Genomic DNA, 24849 nt, shown 5'->3' on the forward strand with positions numbered 1-24849 from the left:
ACAATATATCATTCTAAAAACAGTAACAGCGTCAAAACAGATATGTCCTATATAAACTATTAACAACGTCAAAAACAGATATGTCATATGAAAACAGTAAAAAGACTCATGTCAGCCTGGTCAACATAAAAACATTTGCTCCAACTTTGAACTTTTGAAGTTCTACTGGGGTAAAGCACTCTTGCTTAAGGGTACACTATTCTATCTTATTTCTCTTCCTCCTGTTATTTTTCAAGATTTTATAGTTTATATATTAAAGATATTTTTTAATGTTAGTCCTTAAAATATTTCTAATTGTTCATTACTTCTCTTGTAGTTTATTTATTTCCTTTCCTCGCTGGACTGTTTTCCCTGTTGGAGGCTTTGGGCTTATAGCATCCTACATTTTCAACTAGGGTTGTAACTTAGCTAGTAATTATGATGATAAAAATGAGTCGGTTACATATCAAAGATTTTTTTTTTTTGTCGAGCAGTTGAATAATGAAAATTTTATTGTCAGTCACTTGATACTTTGACATTATGAATCAGATTAATAACAAAAGCTTTTTCATCATGCATTTAAAAAACTAAAGTTCTACTGAATAATAAAACTTATTGGTCAGTTATGAATCCAAACTTCATATATTTAAATAAACCTTTTGTATTCTGTTGAATATTATAACTATTATTAACTAGATGAATGAAACTATTAGTATATATTTGTCTGTTAAAATATCAAAATGCTGACATTCATTTGAGTAGTAAAACTTATTATCTGCAGTCTTAAATAATCGAGCTTTTGTCATTGTTCAGTTAAAAAAAAACATCAATCAGTTGCATAATAAAACTTTTATCAATCAATTAAATGATGAAAATTATATTGTCACCTGGAAATCCAAACTTTATTACGTATAGGTTGAATATTAAAGCTTTTGTCATCATCCAGTTTCAAATCAAGGCTTCATTAATGGTCAATGGAACAATAAAACTTTTAACATGTCGATTGAATTAAAAATATTTATTATGTCTGTTTAATAATAAAGCTTTTATTAACAGTCATCTAAATGATGAAAATTTTATCATTATCAGTCTGTTGCTAATCCAGACTATTAACATGAATGTTTTTTTTTTCAACAGGGTTAAGTCGGCATCCCACACCTCGTCAGGCTTGGGAGCTTGAGGATCACGATTTCGAAGGGGCGCCCCAGCATCACCCAGATCTTGTTTCGTACATCCGTCAGCTCCACCTGATTGCTCCATCTCCTGGTCCTTACAACCTCAAGAATCCCAGTGTTCTGGACTTTTCTCAAAATGGACAGAGCAAACAGATTGAAAAGATCCTTCATGGAAAAGTTAGTTAGCAATATTATTTTGAAAATTTATATGTGCTGTATGTGGGTGCACACACATGCACATCTAACTGGTGAAAATGTGGAGATGAGTTATTATGTTATAAAGGTTATCGTAGCTGGAATAATAGATCAAAGTATTTGAAGATAGTTTGGTCGTGTTGAAAGAACACAGGACAGTAGTTTGGTAATAAAAGTGCATAATTCTTAATTATTAGGAAGGAGTAGGAGCCAAAGCAAAGTTCTTCAAAAAGAAGGCAATCCTGCTACCCCATACGAATGGGGAAAAAAAGCATGCTAATAAAAGAAGTAGAAGAGATTTAAAATTGATGGATATATGGGGAGAAAGGAGTTTCAGAAATGAAGGGACCCTATATACCTAGAGCATAGGAGTGTGCATGATAGACCTGATCAGTGAAATGTATGTAAAGAAATATATGTTGCTAAGAGCTGTTTTTGCAGAAGTATTAAGTGAATAGCATTGTTGAAATGTTCTGCATGGGGGTGCATCCATGATTTAGCAGTTAAAAGATGAATATGGCTGTGACCATTGTGTTGGTTTCTCTATGGAACCACCATATTTAAGGGGTGGGAGTGGGTGGGGGGGCAAGGTACCTTTTGCTACAGATTGACTATAGAAAGGCAGTTTAAGAGTAGGTTCATTTAATCGACCAATTTAAATAGAAATATGATATAGTAACCCGTGTACGAGGGTAGTGCTTCGTACAGGGATAAATAGATATCTATATTAACTGGGATGTAGAAAAGAAAGCATAAAATTGTACAGGGCACCCAATTTATTGAGGAAGGTTTAGCAATGTGAAGTAAATGGCTTGTTTTTCCTGTGGAGTATTGAAGAAATTTGTAACCAAAAGTAATTAATAATAACCAAGAAATGACTCATTGAGAGTATTTTTTTTTAAAAACTGTTCTATAGAAGTATTGAATTTGTCCTTTTAATAGGATTATCATTCATATAAGCCCACAAGATGGTTATTAACAGAATTGGATAAGTTAACTAAAAAATCATAGTGATCAGCAGAAGAGGGATGGGAGGAGAAAGAGAATATTGAAGGGTCAAATTGAAGAGATATCAGAGTTCTTTGGTAGAGTAAGACGTACTACAACAAGATATTTAAAATGTAAAAAGCTGAAATAAGATGAAAAAGTATTTGCATGCAATTCCTATGCAATTTTACAATGTTAAGCTAAATCAATTCTTTTACCTGTAGCATGGCGGATTCTTCGTGGAGGCAGGTGCTTATAACGGAGAAGAACTGAGCAATACCTTGTACCTGGAACGACAACTGGGATGGACTGGACTTCTTGTCGAGCCTGATCCCTGGAACTTCTGGACTTTAAAAAAGAGAGGCAGGAAGTCCCATGCCGTTCATGCTTGTCTCTCTCCAAGTCCTTTTCCAAAAGAAGTCACTTTCAAGTAAGTTAGAGCATTTTTGTCAATTACTTATGCCTAGGCATGCCAAAGGATAGTTTATGGCTGTCTAACGTAAATAGAAAATTTCAAAGCATGACCGATATCTTTCCAATGATTTGCTTTTTCAAAATATCCAAACTCATTACAGTATATTATTGTACTGTTATGTTTATTAAAGTATTGAAATAATTTTTTTATTTTTACTCCATAAATGATGTAATTTTCATGCTTTATCTTTGTCTTTTCTATTCTTATTTATCCATGGTATATTTTAGCTAAGCCTCTCCTTCCGTTTCCCAATTTACCCTTCATGGCTCATTTTCTTCCTTGATGTTTGTGATGTCACACAAGTAAAATTTCCAAGGCGCTGCCTTTGATATCTCTACGAAATGTTTGATCCTATGCGGATACAAACTAATTAGTCATTTATGTGGGTTACTCTCAGTCTTGTTTTCTCTACGACCAGATTTAAAGGTTTAAATGATTGGCAGGGGGAAGGGACAGTGATATTGTCATATCGAGTAGGACAATGCCCTAGAGACTGACCATATATACATATGATCAGTGCCCAAGCCCCCTCTCCAAAATGCCCTAGAGACTGACCATATATACATATGATCAGCGCCCAAGCCCCCTCTCCACCCAAGCTAGGACCAAGGAGGGCCAGGCAATGGCTGCTGATGACTCAGCAGATAGACCTATAGACTTCCCCAACCCCCCCTTCCTCAGCTCACAAGGATGGTGAGGTTGCAGCGATCAAAGAAACTAACGAGTCTGAGCGGGACTCGAACCCCAGTCTGACGTTCACCAGTCAGGGACGTTACAGCATCGGCCACCACAACCCAAAGAAAATTGGTTGGATTGTATCATACTCAGTTGTTAAGCAACCGCTTCGCATGCAGCATAAAACGCCTGCTCATGACGTTTCCTCACTACGTCCCTGGTCATCAAGTTGAGAGGATGTGCCCTCACTTCCTCTCTATGATCGAGAGTTTCGCATTCAACTCGCTTACAAATACAGTATAGAATAGTGTTTAGTGGTTGTGCCTTGTGTCTTTTCTTTATTCACAATCACTTTCGTTACTATTCATTATCTTTGAATTATGAGTAAGTGCTTTATGTCTAGTAAGCCTTGGAATTTGCGTTCTTGCACCAGCCGGAATAGCTACCTTTGTGGCATTCTCATGAGCTGGGCAGACGTAGATCTGTATCTCTTTTGTCCATCTTTCCTCAATAAGAGATGTTCAGTGAAATCACCTTGTAAGTACAGAAGGGAGTGGACATTCTCCCAATGGGAGAGATGTTATTCTCGTCCCAGAAAACTAAGGGAGATTTCTCTTCTACTTTATGAATAGGAGACGAAAGTTCCTTTCTGCGACGAAAGCCTCCAGGTTTTATTTTGTGTCTTGAGTCCTCCGAGACTTTAATCATAGAATACGATGCCCATAGTAATCTTGATAGTGTTCATCATACACAGTAGGCCCTTGAGTCGGCAATTGTAGAATATACTCTGACTACAGTAGCCATGTGCCAGGTCACAGCCCAGTAAACATGATTACGAAGGATAAACATGTGAATGATTTTTCAGAGAAAGCCTTTCTACTCTTGGAAACATGTCCAGTTTGAATGATGAAAGCCTACTCATGCTTCCGTTTGTGGAACTCTTAGAGTTGAGACAGATTTTCCCCATAGTCCTGAGGCAGCCTTGTCGGAAGGCGATTATTTTTATTCTCCAACCTACTGTATTCTCACGTACTAGGCTTCCTTCATACCTATTGGGGTCCTAAGCTCAGATCTCCTTTACAGAGTCTTAAGGACTCTGTAGCAGCTCAAGACAAGGGTTCTGACCACTTCGGCTGTGTCCACACCTCAAAGCTTACCTAAATCACGTGTTTCTTTTGTTGTGTCCTCTCCTTCCAAGCCTATTAGAGCTGGGAGGTCAAGTAGGACAAAGGCAGACTCGACTGATTTTTGTGGTTCAGCCAGGCTTATCATTCAGCCCAATGAAGCTGTATGTGGCGCTTACCTTCTCGTGACGACATCACCCCTTGTGCTGCCATCCCTGTGCGTGATGAAACTACTCAATGCGTGGGGCAAGCCAACAATACTAAACATGTAGTCATGCCCTTCTGCAATGACGACACATATGCCAACATTTTGTTGTGCCGCCATCTTAATGCGCGAGAGTATTCCTCTGCAACATAACAATGTTAACGCACAACATGTTCCTACCAGAACACAAGTTAGTTTACGATCAACACGCCCCAGAGGGTGTTGTAGATCGACACCTCATTATTTCAAAGTTCCTCGGGTTTTATAAACATACGGCTAGGACTCCCAAGGATAACGCCTTGACTTAGTCTACACTAATAGCAAACCCATTACTTTTCATAATCAGTTACATACTAGCTCTGGGCCTAATGTTCATAATGCTTTAGAGGTCACATGTTCTACGGAACGACACCTGTTTCAGACCATTCTTTGCAGATACAGTGGACGGATAAGGGGCGAGGAGCTTTTCGCCCCTTTCCAAGAGTCGCACTTCCATCTGACACAGATGAAGTGACTTGTGTTAGATGTCTTAGATGAGTTCCACGCCGTAGGTGCCCTATGTGGCAGCATACAGAGAATTCTCACTCCTAAAAAGTCAAACCCTGAGAGAGACTTCAACTCTTCCGCCTCGCAATCTGTTACTAGAGGCAAATGCTCTTAAAACGGAAGTGAGCTGGACTCTCCTGTTTCTTCTCCTCTTCCTTTTCCTGTCACAATATGAATGAAACAAGGGAAAGGAAAGGCATATGAGGAAGAGTTCTGTTAAAACAGAACAGCCAATTATCCAAAAAGTGGAACCACCGAAAAATGACCAGTACAGCTGATGTAATCCCCCTCGAGATCCTGATGTCAGGCTCAGAAGCCTTCCATTTTTTTAAGATTAAGCCTCAGCCATTATTTAGATGAACTGGATGAGCCCCCTCATGCGCAAACTGCTTACAGACGGTGTGCTATTGACTCGATCTTCTCACAATCTCAAAGCCCCAAACACAGGTTCGATGTGGTGCTTTCTAACCAGACTAAAGATACTTTAAACTTACTTAATACTCGAGTCTCAGCATCAGATGCTTTTACGTACGGTCTGGCGCATTTCAGAGCCCACTCCCCATTAACGCTGATGTTGCTAAATTGATTTCATTAGTACCAATTGATAAATTGTCCAACTTCCCCTCCATTGTATTTGGTCCCAAAATGGCAAACATGGAAGTAGCAACTATGTCTGCAATCCATGCCTGTACGTTGTCAGTCGTTTGAGAGGATTCGCTTTCAGCAAAGCCAGTTGAGCAAAGTTCATTTAAAGCGATGCATTAAGAGTGAATGTTAGATTCGATGACTTACTACGAAGTGACTTCGCTAACAGGTATTATGAAGAGAGTTTGAAACAAGTATTAGTGTCAAGAGTTTGACAAAGGTTTTTAAAAGAAATATAAACATTAACCAGTATCTTTATACTTGAATTTAGTAAAAGAAATATACATTTAACTTTATAATACTGTTCAAATGCAAAAAGTATACATAAACAAGGTATATCAAGAGTTTGAGAATGATTATTAAAAGAAATATAATAATTAACCACATTATAAAGAATAGCACCAAAACTGATGAGACTATTACTATTTCTAATTACACTGTCATTTAATAAAAATAAAATCTTTGCTAAAAGTGAGGCAATGTGATTCGGGAATAACTATGTCCGTTGCCATCCAAGGAGGAAGGGGTGACATCTTTTGTTCATGTCCCAGTAATTACTAATGCAACTTCATCTGAAACCCCCCCATTGCGTCCTGAAGTAAGCGTCCCAGTGGATCGTGTTTCTTTTCAACAGTGGTCACAATTTTATCTTTAGTCTCTTACATGTCAACTTTTACCGGATCACGACTAAGTGAATGCTCACCTCTTCTTGTTCTCCCCCCAGAATTGATGTTCTTTTCAGATACAGTAAAAGAAGTTGGGGGGGGGGGGGGGGGGCACGTGCTGTACCACACGGCCTCCAGCCTCTGGTCAGAGTCCGAAAGTTATCAGCATATAAATCTCTTAGAGATGAGGGCAGCCTTCCTAACCCTCCAACAGTTCCAGCAGTTCCTGGCAGATCACTCCGTGGTGTTCATGAGCAACACTACAGTAGTGGCTTACACAAGCAAGGCAGTACCTTTTAGCAGCCCATATGCCATCTAGTAGTAGAGATACTGATATGGACATAAGACAACTCGGTGTCCCTATAAGCCCATTTCATTCCAGGCAAAAGTAATGTGCTCGCAGATAATCTGAGCAGAGTGACTCAGATAGTGGGCTCCGAGTGGTCTTTGAATCACCTAATAGCCAACAGAGTCCTGAATTTGTGGGGTTTCCCAACTGTGGATTTGTTCGCGATGTCCCTGAACCTCAGGCTCCCGCCCTGGCAAGATGCATTTCAACAACGCTAGGACAACATCAACGGCTACTCTTTTCCCCCCGTTCTTTTTTGTGAGAAAAGTAATCAATAAGACCAGAGTATCCAACAATCTATCTATGATTCTCATAGCTCCACTATGGCATCATGCTGAGTGGTTCCTGGACCTTCTGCAGCTCTGACAGAGCCTCCAAGAGAACGCCCTCAATGACACGATCTGCTCCAACAGCCACATGCGAACATCTTCCACAATGCCATAGCTTAGCTACGACTCATGCCTGGAGACTATCCAGCACCTCCTCACTCTTAAGAGAATTATAGCAACAAGTTGCGAGAAGGATGGCTGGACACCTTTGACAATCTTCGTCCTCAGTCTACCAGGCTAAGTGGACTGTCTTCTGTAGTTGGTGTCGTGGAAGGGGTATTTCTCCCTTTGATATTTCTATTCCAACAATAGCAGAGTTCCTTGTACACCTTCAAGAGGAAACGCTTCTCTCGGTTACGGCAGTGAAAGGCTACCGCTCACCCTTAAGCCTTACCTTTAATCTGAAAGGAGTCGATATTTCTAATTCGTTGGAACTTTCTGCCCTCAGTTGGAAGTAATACCTCTTCCGTGGAACATGATTCGCGAGGTTGTCTCAGTAGGGTGCTTCTTATGAACCATTATTCCAGGCAACAGATCGCCACCTCACTTTGAAGACAGGGTTCCTACTCACCTTGGCTTCGGTCAAAAGAGTTAGTGAACTGCATGGTCTTTTTTATGACATTGCCCATTCAAGGGAATGTTGGGGAGGTAATTATCAACTTTGTCCCTGATTTTATAGCCAAGACTCAAAATCTGGGAGTAGCGGATCCTAGATTCGGGCTCTTCGGGATTGGAAGTCTTCGTACTGTAACTGATGATCCAGATCAACTGTTACTATGTCCATTGAGGAGTTTGAGGCATTACCTCAAAAGAACATTAGCAGCTTGCCCCCAAGTGCCAGCACTCTTCAGTATGGGGACAGTCACGAAGATTGCAAGGTTATTGACCTAGCACTAACTCCTGACCCACCTTTAACATGACAACCCAGAACTCATGATGTTAGGGGCATTGCAACGTCCCTAGCGTTCAAGAGAAACTACTCTGTAATGCAAGTACTGCAAGCGGGCGTGTGGAAGCGTCAGACGACTTTCACTGTCCATTTCCTACCAGTTACACGCAAACCATGTACAGAGATAACCCCGGGTCAGTACCAAGAAGCCAGTTGGTGCAGACTTCCACCCTCCTAAGGGTAAGTCATCCCCTATAAATAGCGGAGTGTTTGTATTTTATGTCGGAGCAAATGACAAAAGAACATTAGCAGCTTGCCCCCGAGTGTCAGCACTCTTCGTCAGCATGGGGAAGGTCACGAAGAACACCATTTCGGCCTGGATTCGCAAGGTTATTGACCTAGCACTGATTCCTGACCCACCTTTAACATGACGACCCAGAACTCATGATGTTAGGGGCATTGCAACGTACCTAGTGTTCAAGAGAAACTACTCTGTAATGCAAGTACTGCAAGTGGGCGTGTGGAAGAGTCAGACGACCTTCACTGACCATTACTTGCAAGACGTGACCCACAGGAGCATGGAGATGTTCTCCATTGGTGCTGTGGTGGCTGCACAGCAAGTGGTTTAAAATAAATTACCTCAGGCTCCTTGATGGACAAGTAACAGAGGGTTGAGGGCAAAGGTTACCAGGATTAGTCTGGGATGAATGTGTAAGAATGACTGGCTCTTTCCTTCTTTCATCTTCCCTTCTCTTGGGGAATCAGTACCCAGGGTCCTCTGCAAAAGCTGACGTCACCTATCTGCTGTTAAATCCATTTTTCCTTGTGTAACTTAGTACTGTACAGTATAGAAATAATACTTGTTGAGTTCCCAATAACCATGGCGAGAAAGGATTGGGTAATGTCTATGATACCCTCGAAAGATTCCTACAACTCAAAGAACCCTTACCTAGAAAAGTCTCATCGCCAGTATCACGAGCACCCAGCTTGAGTAGACCGCTGACCATGCGGAGCAAGATATTTAGCGTGGTGCAAGGGTTCCTACCAGTTACGCGCTAACCACGTACAGAGATAACCCCGGGTCAGTGCCAGGAAGCCAGTTGGTGCAGACTTCCATCCTCCTAAGGGTAAGTCATAAATAGCAGAGGGTTTGTATTTTGTGTCAGAACAAGTGACAAATTTATAAACAATATGTATTTCTCCTAACGATACAAACCTGGAGTATTTATACAGATGGGCCCGTCAGCACCTGTCTCCCTAGAAGTCCTACCTGCAAGCAAAGTGGTTACTCAACTCAGGTGTGTGAGTGAGCGGGGTAGCCGACTATCCCCCCCCAACTAGCTGGTGGGTGGTTAATCCTTGCCAAAAGTCTTATGGCTCGCCTTTCAGCTTTGCCGAAAGTATTGTCCCCTCAGGTTTATATCGTTAGAAAAAATACAAATATAAAAATGTTATTTTTCCCTCATCAAAACTACTTTATTTACTTGTGATGTTGAAGTGAGTTATTCCTATTCTAAAGTGAGGCCCACAAGTAGGCTTTAGAACACCTTAACCCTTACAATACTGCTCCCCTCATGCTCTTGCATTATTGTCTTTACAGTACTTAAATTATTGTTCATAACACTGAGGTAGCATTGATACTGACAAAGCTGATATAGAACATCTCCCCTTAATGTATGACAAATTGAGAACCATATTACTATAGTTTTCTGATATATTTGTGCTCCAATCCCCCAGGTTAGGATCTAGTTATCTGTTATGGGGAGGTCTTCCCAAAATTGATTTCCCAAAATTAACTTTACCTCAACTTTCCCTCAAATTACATCTTTTTCGTTAATATTTACTAAGGAATAAATTTGTAACCATTAACATCCTTTTTTGTGCTGTGATTAACTTTTTTTTATTTTTATTGAAAATCAACAGTAGTGTGCATTTTCTTTTCACTCTATTGTACAAAAGTTAAATGCCAGGCTCAAATGAGAACATTTGGGACCTGTAGAAAAGTAAAAAATATTTATTGTTTTTCATCATTTGGTCAGTATGTTTTTAGAATCTAGAGTGCACATTCCCTTTTTTATCATAATGACAAACTAAACCAGCTTCCAATAACATGCTTCCCCATTACATATTCTTTTTGTTAAATTACAACTTTAGGGGAAATAAAACTGTAATTGCATAGAAATCACATAACTTTCAGGCAAAGTGATACTATGGGACACATAGCAAGTGGAAGTGAAGAAAAAAATCACCAAGGAATCTTTACTAGGGTCAAATGTTTTCCCTTGTATTCTTTACTCCTTGCACTCAACACTACTACTTTGGATTTACTGTCTTTGGATGTGGAGGGTGCTGAACTGCAGGTAAGAGAAAGCTGTGATATTGTATTTTCTATATGCAGATTTTGTACACTAATGAGGGTTGTTGCTTGGCTACTTCTGTAATAATAATAAAAATAATATACTGTAATAGAATTGCAATTCTTTTGGTATATTTCCTGTTGGTGAAACTCCTTGATGTTTTCTAATAACTCAAATATAATCTGGACAAACACAGAGCAATTCATATCAAGTAATATTGTAAATATTAACATAATGAACCTAGACACCAATCTCTAATTTAGGACAGTATTGGCAAGCAGTAACTTGTGAGTTGTTAATAATTGGCTAGTTTGTTTCTATATGTAATTCTAACCTTCAACCTTTAATAGGTGTTGGCTTCAGCAAAGCTGGAAATGGCCATTAAGCTTTTAATGAGGTAAACATAGCTGGCTGTCAGGTGGCGGGAAAGCCTCGCCCACTCGCCAGGTAGCGTAATCTTCACTCTGACTTTGGCCGCATGTGAGTCATCGTTATCATCATCTTCTATGCCTATGGGCGCAAAGGGCTTGATATATTATTCGGCTTCCCCTTCTTGTTGTTTAATCTTTTGCTTTTTCTTTCAGTTTGAATACAGTATTGTATTGGTCTTGCAGTCGTGCCCGAGGGATTTTGCAATAGAATTGCAGTGTTCCCCGATAACTGTAATCAAGTTACAGTTTCTGTGTAACCTGCAAGAGTTCCAGTGACAACTGTTGCTGTCCTTTCGCCCCTTCAGTGGAGAAACCTCTGGAAGTGTTAGCTGCAGCTAGGTCAAAGATATTTTCCAGCCTTGCTGCTGCTTCAGTCCTGCCTACAGAGGAAAGTTGGGCAGTGATGCCCTTGAACACAGCCCTGGATGTTGTTGATGAACCCTCGCTTATTGCTGAGGGCCTGTCGGCTGCAGAATCCTCGACAGTGGAGAAGGAGAAGTGTTGTCGCTTCCCGTCACCTACTTTGTTCCCTACTGAGGAGCAGCCTGCCTTTAGGAAGAAGAGATCACCGAAACTCAGGATGAGCTATTTGAAGAGGTCTCTTGAAGCTTCTCCAGGTTGCTCTGCATGGTTTTCTGGGAGGATTAGCGTGTTAAGATGCGAGGTCCAAGGACCAAGACCCTTGCATCAAGTAATAATTCTTGTAAGGGAGTTAATATAGGTGCTACTGGTCAGGACGACAAGCTGTGCTCTTGTACCTCTCCTGCCCAAGGACACACCCCAGATGTTTTAGTATTCCACACATTGGAATGGCCAGAGGAGCAAAGAAACCTGCCCCTAAAGCCTCTGACACTGATCATGCTATGGATGGGCTACGGAGGAATCCCCCCTGAATACGTGTAAAGAAGGCCGATCGTCTGAGACATGCTTTGTCATCGGAGTCTTCACAAACAGAGAAGGCACATAAGGGCAGGAAGGACAATTGAGGACAAACACAGAAGTGCCACAGGTTTCCATAGTTCACAATCTGGACACATGAAGTGTTCCACAATCACTTCCAAAGTTTGTTGTCGGGGACATGTTCACCCATGTCTTCACTGTGTCTCTTTTTCAATTTCTGTGAGTTCCTTAGATCAAGAAAATTTCCAAAGAGGAATGTCCTCAGCTAGCCGACTCTTAAAGAAGCAAGTAGGAAACACCATAGCATGACTTTGCCTATGTCACAAGTCATTCTGAAGAATAAAGGATCTCCATCAACTCAGCTCAGAACTTGGCGTTTAGGACACAGCTGTTCTTCATCTCTTTCCTACAAGAAATGACTAGTAGGGACTGTATGACTTGCATTTCGGTTCTGGGACAACTCTACAATTCCTCCCACAGCAACAAAAAAATAAGGGAAGGTCTTAAGGTTTATTTTTTTTTTCTGGCTTCGTAAGGCAATTATTTCCACGAAGATGAGTAGACATAGAGACCATCCTGGATTCATGCGCAACTCAGACATCGGATCTAACCCAGCTCTTAGAAAGAGCCTGTTAGGGATGCAATTCTTGAAGAGGAGAGTTGGGTAATGACAGAACTGTCTTCATTCCTCGCCTACGGGAGTACCCACAGGTCCCTGGATACCGGTATCCTTTGCCCTGTGGTAGTTGGACAACAGATTGTGTAGCAAACCTCGCTTCTTAATGGGACAAGAAACATTTAATTTTAAGTTACTGGTCACAATTTAACGCTAGAATGAAGGGTAAATAGATTGGCCATTCTAAATCCCCTTCCTTGGGATGTAGCAATCACTCCGTTATTTCTTGGATTGGATGCTAGATGTGGGGAACCACACGATTGAGCAAGTTTTCTTATGAAAAAAGTTGTTCCGTAACCGAAATACAAACCACGCTATTTACATAGGGTTTACTTTCGGCGTACCTGAAATTGACGAGCCATTAGATTTTAACGAGGGTTTACTACCCCCGCGCTAGTTAGCAGGGGTAGGGGAGGGGTAGCTTGCTACCCCTCCCAAGCTACCCCTCCCCCCTCACACACCGGTGAAATGTCTCACTTCACTTTTGGCTCGGACGATGTACAGATGTGCCTGTCTTCGTCCTCGCTTGGCAGCCATTATATGGTTTGTCTTTACTGTACTTAATCACTTACTTTTCTTATACTCTATATATATGTAAACATATTTTTATGTTTATGTATATATTTGAATATAGAAATCAGTAAGTTTCCTTTTCAGAGTTCGTGCTTGTGTGTGTAGTGTATGATATCTCCGTGGAGCCCGCGGCAGTTAGGCCACCACGGTGTAATTTCATGGGTCGCGATCGAGTTTGACTACGGTCTCTCTCTCTCTCTCTCTCTTGAGGTCGTTCACCCTTTACTACGTTTTACCTTTACTATCACCCTTTACTACGTTTTACCTTTACTACGTCCTGGGTAGCTTCCTTCCAGTGTCGGGTGGGGTTGCTACGCCGTACATTTTATCTGAATTAGTTAGGAATCTAATTGTATTTGTTAACTTTTCAGCTTTTTGTAGAACACTTCCTTTCGGGGTTTTTGTTCTTTCTTTAGTGAACATTCATATTTGAATTACATAATTATAATTGTTATAATTCTGTGTTTGTTACAGCTCTCCTTCCGTGAGTGTAGTGGAGCTGAGGGCACGTGCCTGTTGTGTAATTCTTGTGTTCTTTTCCCTCGGGATTCCTCTTCGGAGTCTTCCCGGGGGAATGAATGTTAACTAATTACTTTTTTATTTTTTCACAGTTAACGATCTAGTTTCGTTTGTATAATGTGACAATGAAGCGAGCTGTCTTGTTGGGGCCTGGGGAGTTTGCTGTTGTTGCCTCCCCTATAGAACTTCGTCAGGGGTGTGTCTCCTTCTCCTGGAAGTGCTCCCGTGACGACTGACAGCTCTTCAGTTCATCTTAGAACTCTCAGGAGGCTTGCCTCCTTGGGTGGGTAACTTCCTTTCCGAGGGAAGGTTCCCTGTCCAGGCTTGAGTTTTTCCCTTCGGGGGGAACTCCTCTTATCTTATTTTTGTTCCTGGTCCTCCGGCGGTTATGCTCTTGGTGCTGAGCGACCGTTTTTGTAACCTTGCTCAAGGGGCTGAGCGGTTGCAAGCTCGGACCATGGAATTCGTGCGACTATGCTCTGGGTGCTGAGCGGTCGCACCTGCAGCTACGCTCAAGGGGCTGAGGAACTGCAGGAGCCCCTCTTCGGAGGATTGCTCTTTTTAGGTCACTTGCTGACCCGTCTCTTCTACGAAGTGTTCCTCTTTCGTTCGCGAGGGAGGACACTCATAGATACTCCTCTTCGGAGGACTCTTCTGCTGTTGTTGCTGAAGGCTCAGTCCCCTTCGGGGGGCATCTGAGCCCTACGCTCTCTCCTGTGAGTGCTTCTCCCTCGGGGGGGAGTTCACCACAGAGACTACTCTTCGGAGGACTCCATCTGCTGTTGTTGCTGAAGGCTTAGTCCCCTTCGGGGGGCAGCTGAGCCCTACGGTCTCTCCTGCGAGTGTTTCTCCCCCCCGGGGGAGCTCACCACAGAGACTCCTCTTCGGAGGACTCCGTCTGCTGTTGTTGCTGAAGGCTCAGTCCCCTTCGGGAGGCAGTTGAGCCCTACGCTCTCTCCTGCGAGTGCTTCTCCCCCGGGCGGGAGTTCACCACAGAGACTCCTCTTCAGAGGACTCCTCCTGCTGTTGTTGCTGAGGGCTCAGTTCCCTTCGGGGACAGCTGATGCCAACGAACTCTCCTGCCAATGACTCTTCCCCTTGGGGGAGTTCACGATCAGAGACTCCTCTTCGGAGGTTGGAGGGTGTTGCGCCTGTCCGAGGTCGTCTTCATCTTTATTCGACGTTCTCCGCAGAGGACCCTCCTCGACGAGTACCGACCGTTGCAGCTGCTCTACTCCTGCCAGACCTTCTAGTCTTCATCTCCGTTCCTGGACGCAGATGCGCAGTGGGCGCAAACACACCCCGTTTACAACGGGCACCGGGTACCGGTCCCTTCGGGGCTTATTCCACAGTGTGGGTAAGTCCCTTAAGTGCCAGGTTTTTCCTGAGCGCCCGCGCGCTGTAGCGCTCGCCTACTGTGGACCACGATCTCCGATAGTCGAGTCTCGCCATAGATCTTCTTCCTGCGCGCCAGCGCTCACCTGTGCTTCTGACCTTCTGTGCGCCAGCTCTCTTCAGCTCGCCAGCGCACATCTGCGCGCCCTTTCCTGCTACGCGCCATGAGCGCCAACGGTTTCCTGAACACCCACGATTGCCTGCTTGCCAGCGCGCATCGGCGCTCCCCTTCCTGATGCACCTGGGCGCCTTCTGATTAGCGCGATGCGCACTAACGTTCGCCCTTACGCCCATGATCTACCAGATCTGGGCGCAGGCAAGAAGATTTTCTTTGCCTTCTCGCCGACGATCTTCTCTCGTGTCTTACTCGTCAGCGATCTCCTACGCGCCCGCGCGATTCTTCGTCTGCGTGCAAGCGTTTTCAACGCACCACCGCTCACCAACGCGCCATTGCTTGCCAACGCGCCTTCACTCGCCTACGGGCCATCGCTCGCCTACGGGCCATCGCTCGCCAAGACGCGCCATCGCTCGTCAGCGCGCCATCGCCCACCTACGCGCCATCGCCCGCCTACCCGCCATCGCCCGCCTACCCGCCATCGCCCGCTTACCCGCCATCGCCCGCCTACGCGCCATCGGTCTCCCGGCCGCCTGCGCTCGCCCTCTCAGCTGCGCGCCCTCGCGCCCATGTTCGCCCGCGCGCGAACTAAGTTTTCCATCGCGAGAGCGCCAGCGCGATTCCCGCCAGTGAGCCATCGCTCGCCTACGCGCCATCGCTCGCCTGCGCGCCATCGCTCGCCTGCGCACCATCGGATTCCGACTGCCAGCGCTCGCCCTTCCAACCGCGCCCCCTCACGCACTTTCGTCTGCGCGCTCTCGCGCCTGCGTGCCCGTGCACGGGCGGACCCACGTGCGAACCATCGATTTACCATCGTGCGAGTGCCAGGGAGATTTCGACCGCGATTCCCATCGGGGTTTCGCAACACGGGCAACCTGGCGAGTCTTCTGGAGCGCGTACTTCCAGAACACGATCTTGACCCCGTAAACGCAGAACATGGCACGTGCAAGAGCAGGAAGAATCTTCAGGGAGGTCTGAGCAACATTCTTCTCCTTCTTTTCAGAACCTGGTTTAGCCCTTCCTCCCCACCATTCCGTGGAAGGGTCTTGCCAGGGAGGTTTCTTTCAAGAATTCTCCGCCGGGCAGGGGGTGACTGGTTTAGCCCTTCCTCATCACCATTTTGTGGAAGGGGCTTACCAGGCCTTTCCCTCTCCGATTGTGACCCGAGGATTTGTACAAGGAAGCTCCAGGAAGATCATGGGAACTTTCCTTCTCTCGGGCTCAAGCACCTTTGCGTTCCGTCGCCAAGTTTCGAACTTGCGGGCTAATTTGATGGTGAAGCATCTAGACGCAGTGACCGAGAGCTTCCTCTCGGGAGTCCCATCCGTGGATGTCGACAAGCTCAGACACTCTTCCATCCTTGGGAAGAGCTTGTTTAAGCCCAAGGACGGAGAAATGGACAGCTGGTGTGCGGAGGAAGTCGAATCTCGCTTCACTCCTCCAAAAGGCGCTTACTTCCAGACCCTGCAAGCCTTCGACGCCTCTTCATACAGCCTCATCAGCCTAGGTTATCGGAACCGGCTCCGGCAGCTAAGACAAGGTGTACAATAGCAGTCCCCTCCTGTCAGGGACACCCTGTCAGGGACAGGTAGGACGGGAAGTCCTCCCGGGGAGGCAATAATCCTAGAGGGAGCGGCCGAGTTCGCAAACTCTAAGATTGGCAACCCCTTTGCAGGTCTCCCGCTGGGGGGATGCCTAAGGTTACTCTTCCAGATAACAGCTTCCCAGTGCCGATTCCTGCACGATCTCCGTGATCAGCCAAGGATATCGCGCCTCGCTCTTAACATCTCTCCTCCACTGACAGCGAATCCAGTGTCGCTGAGCTTATACGCCATGGGATCGGCAAGAGGTTTGCCCGTCGGGCAGAAGGAGCCATGCTCTAGAAGAATATCCTCCGTAGGGTTGTCAACGGCTTCCCCCCGGCTTCTTCAGTCGATCCTTTCTTATAAGGAAAGCATCTGAGACGGGAGTTCCGTCATTGACCACTCGGCTCTGATCAAGTTTGTCGAACAAACTTCGTCCAGCGTGGAACAGCAGAGTCGATCAGACTGGTAGCGAGACCACAAGACTCCATATGCCCTGGATCGGAAGGACGGGTACTTCCAAGTCCCATTCCATCCGTCTTCCAGGAAGCACTTGGAATTCAGCCTAGACTACAGATGTACCTGCTTAAGATGCTGTGTTGCGATCCCGCCGCAGCATCGTAGGTTTTCACCAGAGAACTCTCCCTGCTATCCTCATGGCCACTCAGGAGCAGGCTTCCGCCTCCTTCGCTTTTTGGAGGTCTGGCTAACTCCAGTAGTCTCAGATTCGACCTTCTTCGACACCGAGACAAGCTTCCGGGACTTTACCAAGATCGAGGGATCATGGTAATTCGCAAGGAGCCTTCTCTGCTTCTACCTCCACATCTGGGATATCTAGCCATGATATTGACTCCTTCTCCAAGCCTTCCCTTCAGTTGACTGTGGCAAGGCTGAGGAGAGTCGCAGAACCTTTCCTCAGACAAGAAGAACTTTCAGCCCTCTCTTGGGACGTTTCCTGGGTCTCCTTTCCTCATTGACCCGTCTAAGTCCCGAACGGTCACCTCAGGATAAGTTCCCTGTTAGGTGGCCCAAGTTCCCGTGGAATCAAAGCAACGATTAACCGGACTTTCTGGCCCCTATGGGACCAGCAATGGGGGTTGACCTATGGAAACCTCTTCCATGGGAGTGGATCTTCTCGTCCTTCCCCCACATTTGATGCTGTTCTGGTTCAGGCCTATGGTCAGGACCTGAAGGGTACCTCCTCATCATTCAGCTAGGCTTAGAGGCCATAGTCTGGCCCTTCAACAGATCCAACAGATCCTGCTGAGTCGCTCCGTGCGCGACAACTCCATGGTACTGGCGTATTCCAACTAGCATACTTTTGCATCTTACAGTAGAGATACTGAGATGATCCGAAGTCCACTCAATACCACTATCGGCTCGCTCATTCCGGGCAGAGGAATATTCTCTCCGACAATCTGAGCAGAGACTCACAGATAGAGAGTACCTGGGGGTCTTTGGCCTCTAGTAACCAGCTAAGTCCTGGCTTGGGGGACCTGATCACGACAGCCTGGAACTTCAAGCTGCTGCTGTACTACCTCCCAGTCTCAGACCCCAAGACTCTTTGGCAAGATGCTTTCCGGTGACGGTGGGACAGCATCAACGCCTACGTCTTCCCACCATTTTTGTCTGTTGAGAATGGGTCTCAACAAGACCAGATTGTCGGTCAACCTATCGATGACCCTGAGAGCTCCGCTGTGACTTTACGCAGAACGGTTTCCGGACCTTCTGCATCCCCTGGCGGAACTCCCGGGAGAGCTTCTTCCACGACACAGGCTACTCAAACGACCACACTGCAACATCTATCACAAGCCGTAGCATCGCTTCGGCTTCACGCCTGGAGACTATACGACACCACCTCACAAAGAAACACCCCGCAACAGTCGCGGAGCGGAGGTCGCGTCACCTGCGATAATCATCCGCAGGGGTCTACCAGGCGAAGTGGAGAGTCTTCTGTGGTTGGTGTCATGGGAGAGGTACCTCTCCCCTTGATGCCTCTACTCCAGCAATAACGGAGTTATTGTTTATTGGCGGGAGGAAACTCGTTTGCCGCTCTCGGCAGTGAAGCCTATCGCTCAGCCTTACCCTGGCCTTCAGGCTGAAAGGAATAGACTTTTTCCTCCCCGCTGGATCTTTCTTCGCTCATGCGAAGCTACGAATGTACCTGCCCCCAGTCGGAGTGAGACCTCCTCCATGGAGCATGGTTCGGGCTCTTAAGACCCTTAAGAGATCTTCTTGCGAACCATTACATCAGGCCTCTAATCGTCGCCCGTCTTGGAAGACGGTGCTCCTGCTCGCTCTGGCCTCGGCCAAGTGTGTAAGCAATCTTCATGGTCTCGTACGACTCCGCCCTTTCAAGAGGATAGGGGGAGGTAACATTCAGGTTCGTTCCTGAGTTGATTTCTAGACTCAGAATCTTGGAGTCCCGGACCTTCGGTTCGACTCCTTCGAGATTTCGAGTCTCCATTCTGTAACAGATGACCCAGACCTTTGCCTACTTGCCAGTAAGGAACCGAGGGGTTATGTTTTAGAACAGCTGCAGTTTGTCCTCACGTGCAAGCCCGGTTTGGGAGCACAGGAAGGATGCGGGGTGGGTCACCAAGTATGCCTTTTCAGCCCGGATTCGAGGGCATTCATCTCGACCTGAATCCAGACCCTCCCCCGTCATGTCGCCCTACAGCCCACGATGTCGGATACATCGCAACGTCCCTGGCCTTCAAGAGGGACTACTCTGTGACGCAGGTGCTACAAGCTGGAGTCTGGAAGTGTCTAGCAACCTTCGCAGCCCACTTCCTGCAGGACGTGACCCACAGGGGTATCGATACGTTTCTATCGCCCTGTGGTGGCTACACAACAGCTGGTCTAACCTCAGGCTCCTTTTTGGACAGGTAGCAGAAGGTTGAGGGCATTGTTACCAGGTTTCAGACTGCATGAACGGAAGAAGTATGTCTGGTCCTTACTTCTTTCTTCATCCTCCCCTCTCCTGGGGAAAGCAGCATCCTGGTCTCTGCATAGCTGACCTCAAACCTCTGCAGGTAAACCATGCTTCCTTGTGTTCCAAGTATTGAGATAATACTGTCGCGTCCCCCATACCCTGACGAGGTGGTATTGGGAACGTCCTAACCCAGAGTTCCGTCTAAGAACTCCAGGTCAACTGCCTAGGACGAGTCTCACTTTCTTCCTTCACACACAAGCTAATGTAGGCCACACGTTTCCTTGCGGAGCAAGGAACTTGTGAGGTGCAGGGACTCCTTTTCTCGAGTGCTACTCACTTGGAGTTGGAGTCCCCGGGTAAAGCCAAAGTCAGTAAGGCTGGGGACTTTCCACCCTTCCTAAGGGGTTAGTCACCCTATGTAAATAGCGTGGTTTGTATTTCGGTTACGGAACAAATGACAAATTTGGAGATACTGTAATTTGTATTTTTCCTAACCATACAAACCTTAGCTATTTACACATATTTGCCCACCAGCCCTGTCCCCCAAGTCAAGTCCTACCTGTAAGTGAAGTGAGACATTTCACCGGTGTGTAAGGGGGGAGGGGTAGCAAGCTACCCACCCCTACCCCTGCTAACTAGCGCGGGGGGTAATAAACCCTCGTTAAAATCTAATGGCTCGTCAATTTCAGCTACGCCGAAAGTAAACCCTATGTAAATAGCTAAGGTTTGTATGGTTAGGAAAAATACAAATTATCTCCGAATTTTTCATTTTTATTAGAAGTTTCTCTATCTTCCTCCCAGATGAGGGGGAGGATGACCAAATGTATGCAAACCCATTTCTGATAATAACCATACATTCTGATCACATATCCTACATGCAGATACAGGTTCTTCATTGACCATCTACCAGTTCCAGGTAGTAACCCAGCCTAACACCTGCCTCATCTTTATGCCCTGGTGGTTATGAGGTTGACAGAAGTCATCACTTTTGCTCCTTGTACCTGTCCTTTGCATTTCCCAAGATAGTAAACCAGCCATTTTGTATATAGGGACTTCCTTTCTCCAAAGGATATATCTCTTATTAAAAGACACAAGTTTTCATTTGTGTAGGAACAAGTCACAAATGCTTTAAGTATTTTATGTTTTTCCTAACTACAACATTGAGTCCTTTCAAGTTTCACTTCCTGCCTCAGCCACCATTTGCAAGTCTTAAGTTGAAGGTCAAAGTGAAAGCTCAGTGGCTTGTCTGGTGAGTGGGGCTTCCTTGTCACCAGGCAGTAACTACCATCACCTTGTTTAAAATCTTTAACAGCCGGATCCACCTTTGCTAAAAGGCATACACTACCCCTATTAAAAGAAGTCATGTTTATATAATTAGGAAAAATACAAATTACTTCAAAAATTTTTATACCTGTATTCTTTATATGTAATCATAAATTAATTTTTCAAATAAAATCTGCTGCACTATCTAATTTCTATCAACAGGTGCTAAAAACACTTCCCTGGAACAAAGTCACTATTCATGTGTTATGTGTTGAATACAAACATGTACCTGAAGGAGGGGCTTCACTCACCTCTTTTCTGAAGGAAAGGGGTTATGCCCTTCACTCCACCTTAGGGGATGACCTTATCTTTGTTAGAAAAGAATTAATGGAGGGACACAGTGAGGAAGGAATATTATAGCAGCTTTTTATTATACTGAACTGTATTTGTAAGACTATTTGTAATGACATTTTCAAGTTTATGAAACTTTATTGCCATATGTTTATTTTGCTCTTTTCATAATTATGTTTGAAAGGTTTGTGATTGGTTTCACATGAAAAGGTATCTAGAAATTTATTTTTATGAGACTTCTTTATTTCACCATTAGGTATAATTTAGAACTTTGTGATATTCATAATTTGCCTAATACAAGTAGCCTACTATATGTACTGTACTGTTTCACGATGGAAGGGCAAAATCTAAGTAACTGATGCTCATGCAATGTGTTAATTTTATTGAAAGATTTTGGTCAGTTACTATTATTTTAAAGCATGCGCTAATATTTTTTTAAAATTATGTGAAATAACTCCTACGATTCATTTATTGTTTAAAGGCTAAAAGGACATGTAGACAATTTTATCAGGGAATTAAATATTTATAGCTGCACTAAACTAGTTAAGGGTTTTTAAGAACTATATTATATTCATTGAAAGGAGTGACTATATGTAGCCAAAATGTTTCAGACCAGAATATGGTGTTTTCAAGAGAGCATTCATGAGTAACAAAAAGATAAAAATGTTTTGTATATTGATGAAAATAAATTATCTGTACTTTAAGTACACAAACTTCAATTTCAATGTATTTTAATAAGTAATTGATTACTGTATTGCCATAATGATAAACACTCCTATGTACAATAACTAAGATTAATAATAATGAAAGAATTCATGTGACCACCTTCATTTACAAAATTGCTCATAATATCTATGGGCAATATTTCATTTTACCTTGCTAAGGTACAGTGGGTCCTAATTATATAATAGATAAGTTTACATTTTTGTTTCTACAAAGTGATTTAAAATACTTTTCTCTGCTAATTTTAGGAATTTATCTTATAAAAGTTCAATCAGTAAGTTGTGAGTATTTCTACACAAACACAAACCATCATCATTAATAGAGGCATTAATTTGGCAAAGCTAGAAACAGCTGTACTTTTAACGAAGTGACTGTAGTTGCTGGCAAGTGAAGAAAGTGAAGAGTAAGCCCTGGCCAGTACAACAGGTAGAGCAACCCTCACTTTGAGTTCACCTGCAGCTCAGTACAAATGTACTGCTCTGCTGCCTCATAATCTTTTTATTTTAATCTTGCTTTTTAATTTATATTGAATAAATGTCCTGGCAGATTGTCATGTTTGAGGAACATTGTTGGAAGATGCAAAGGATATGCAATGTTTTCTATCCTACATGTTATCCACCATACTGTACATGTTCCTGTCAAGCAACATGCCTGTTTCTGTTCTATACCTTGATAGTGTGGCTTTACAACAGTGGTGACAACGTGAATCTAGGGAAGCTGATTTTCCTCAGATATTGCTTGTGATTAGTTGATCAGTTGGAGGAAGGAGTTCTGCTGCAACCGAGTGTGGAAGGGAGGGGTACAGCCCTTTACCTTTAGCGTCTTCCCAATTACAGAAAACGGAAAGGCACCAAGGATGTATCACCTGGTTATTCTATCTCTTCAAACTCTGTCGTCTCTCATCCTTGGAGAGCATTGTCGTTGACCTGCACGACCCTGTAGAAGACCAACTCGAGTTCTTTCTTCTCTTCTGCCTTATCTTTGTTAATCTAAGCTGCAACTTCTGGAGGAACAAGTAGAAGACGTCACCTTAGAAATCCAGAAAGGCCAATCGATAGTAGCTACTTACATGACTCCTACCACTCCCTCCTGTCGGAGAGACAGTGCAGTACAACACTGAGAGCATTCCACCAGACAAAAGGATCTTAGTACAATCTTAACTTGTTCACAAGATGAGGTGGAACATACCCATCCCTGAGTAGACATATCAGTACATGGTTTAGTACTCAGGCACCTGTTACCTATGCTTGGTTTTTTATAGGAACAAGCACATTCACTGATGGTAGGAATGAAGAGCTCTTCTATTTTTTCCCCCGTTCTTATATGACCGATTGATCTTTCTCGCTCTCTATCTCTTTCGAAGAGTGCGAAGTGGTACGTACCAAGTAGTAGTATTGGCACATGGTGCTACTGCTACCTGTGCGCCATCTCATACCATGATGAGTCCCATGCCCAAGACTATTCCTCCGGGAAGAAGTTTAAAGGTATGAAGGCCATTCATGAATGGCAGAGGCGAGGGACAGTGACATTGTCCTATGGAGCAGAACAATGGCCTAGAGGCTGACCATATATAAATACGATCAGCACCTAGGCCCCCTCTCCCCCTAAGCTAGGACTAAGGAGGGCCAGGCAATGGCTGCTGATGACTCGGCAGATAGACCTATAGGCTCTTCCAAACCCCCCCCCCCCTTCCTTAGCTCACAAGGATAGTGAGGTTACAGCGACCAAAGAAACTAACAAGTTCGAGCGGGACTCGAACCTCAGTCAGGTGTTCACCAGTCAGGGACGTTACCACATCGGCTCTTCATGTTCATGTGCTGGTACCACGCACTCACGGAATCAGTGGGCGAAGAGAGCACTGCCCTTCTTCTCCTATCTTTAGCAAGATATCGCCCTCTCTTTTTAGGAGAAAAAAAAGTGGTGCATACCGAAAAATGACAAATTCGTAGATAATTTGTATTTTTCCTAACCATACAAACCTTAGCTATTTAATATGGGTATTACTTTCGGCGTAGCTGAAATGACGAGCCATTAGAATTTTAACGAGGGTTTACTACCCCCTCGGTGGTTAGCGCGGGGTAGGGAGGGGTAGCTAGCTACCCCTCCCCCCCTCACACACCTGTGACTAGCTCACATTGTTTAGAGGTATGACTTCCCGGGGGACAGGGCTGGCGGGTAAGTTTGATTAAATAGCTAAGGTTTGTATGGTTAGGAAAAATACAAATTATCTACGAATTTGTCATTTGTTCCGCAACCGAAATACAAACCACGCAATTTAATATGGGTGACTTAAGGTAGGGTGGTAAGTCCCAGCCATTTCTGGCTTTTGGCTTTTGCCCGGGGACTCGGTATCTGAGTGTGTCAGTGCTCAAGATAAGGAGTCCCTGCACCTCGCAAGTGCCTTGCTCTGCAAGGACCGCGGCCTACGTAAGCTGGTGTGTGAAGGATTGAAGTGTGACGCATCTTAGGAAGTTGAACTGAAGTCCTTTAGATGGAATTCTAGGATAGGACGTTCCCAATACCACCTCGTAAGGGTATGGAGATTTGACAGTACTGTATTATCTTAATACTAGGAACATAAGGGAACATGGTTTACCTGCAGTGGTTTAAGGTCAGCTGTGCAGAGAACCCAGGATGCTGCTTTCCCCAAGAGAGGGGAGGATGAAGAAAAGAATAAGGGCCAGGAATACCTTTTCATTCATGCAGACTAAAACTGGGTAACAATGCCCTCAACCATCTGCTACTTGTCCATTAAGGAGCCTGAGGTTTAAACCAGCGGTTGTGCAGCCA

The 24849-nt window shown here is 44.5% G+C and overlaps 1 protein-coding gene across 2 annotated transcripts in view; it reads left to right on the forward strand.

Annotated features, from left to right (window-relative positions):
- LOC137630091 (protein Star-like) overlaps positions 1–21769 on the forward strand; it is a 66469-nt gene extending 44700 nt beyond the window's left edge. For both annotated transcript variants that reach the window (XM_068361574.1, XM_068361573.1), the window contains 4 exons: positions 1117–1331; positions 2561–2766; positions 10436–10598; positions 21208–21769. In XM_068361574.1, coding sequence (XP_068217675.1) covers positions 1117–1331; positions 2561–2766; positions 10436–10598; positions 21208–21405 — 782 coding nt within the window. In that variant the 3' untranslated portion in view covers positions 21406–21769. The remainder of the gene's footprint in view (positions 1–1116; positions 1332–2560; positions 2767–10435; positions 10599–21207) is intronic.
- Positions 21770–24849: the final 3080 nt, after the last annotated feature.

Source organism: Palaemon carinicauda, chromosome 38, assembly GCF_036898095.1.
Source record: "Palaemon carinicauda isolate YSFRI2023 chromosome 38, ASM3689809v2, whole genome shotgun sequence".
NCBI classification, from domain to species: domain Eukaryota; kingdom Metazoa; phylum Arthropoda; class Malacostraca; order Decapoda; family Palaemonidae; genus Palaemon; species Palaemon carinicauda.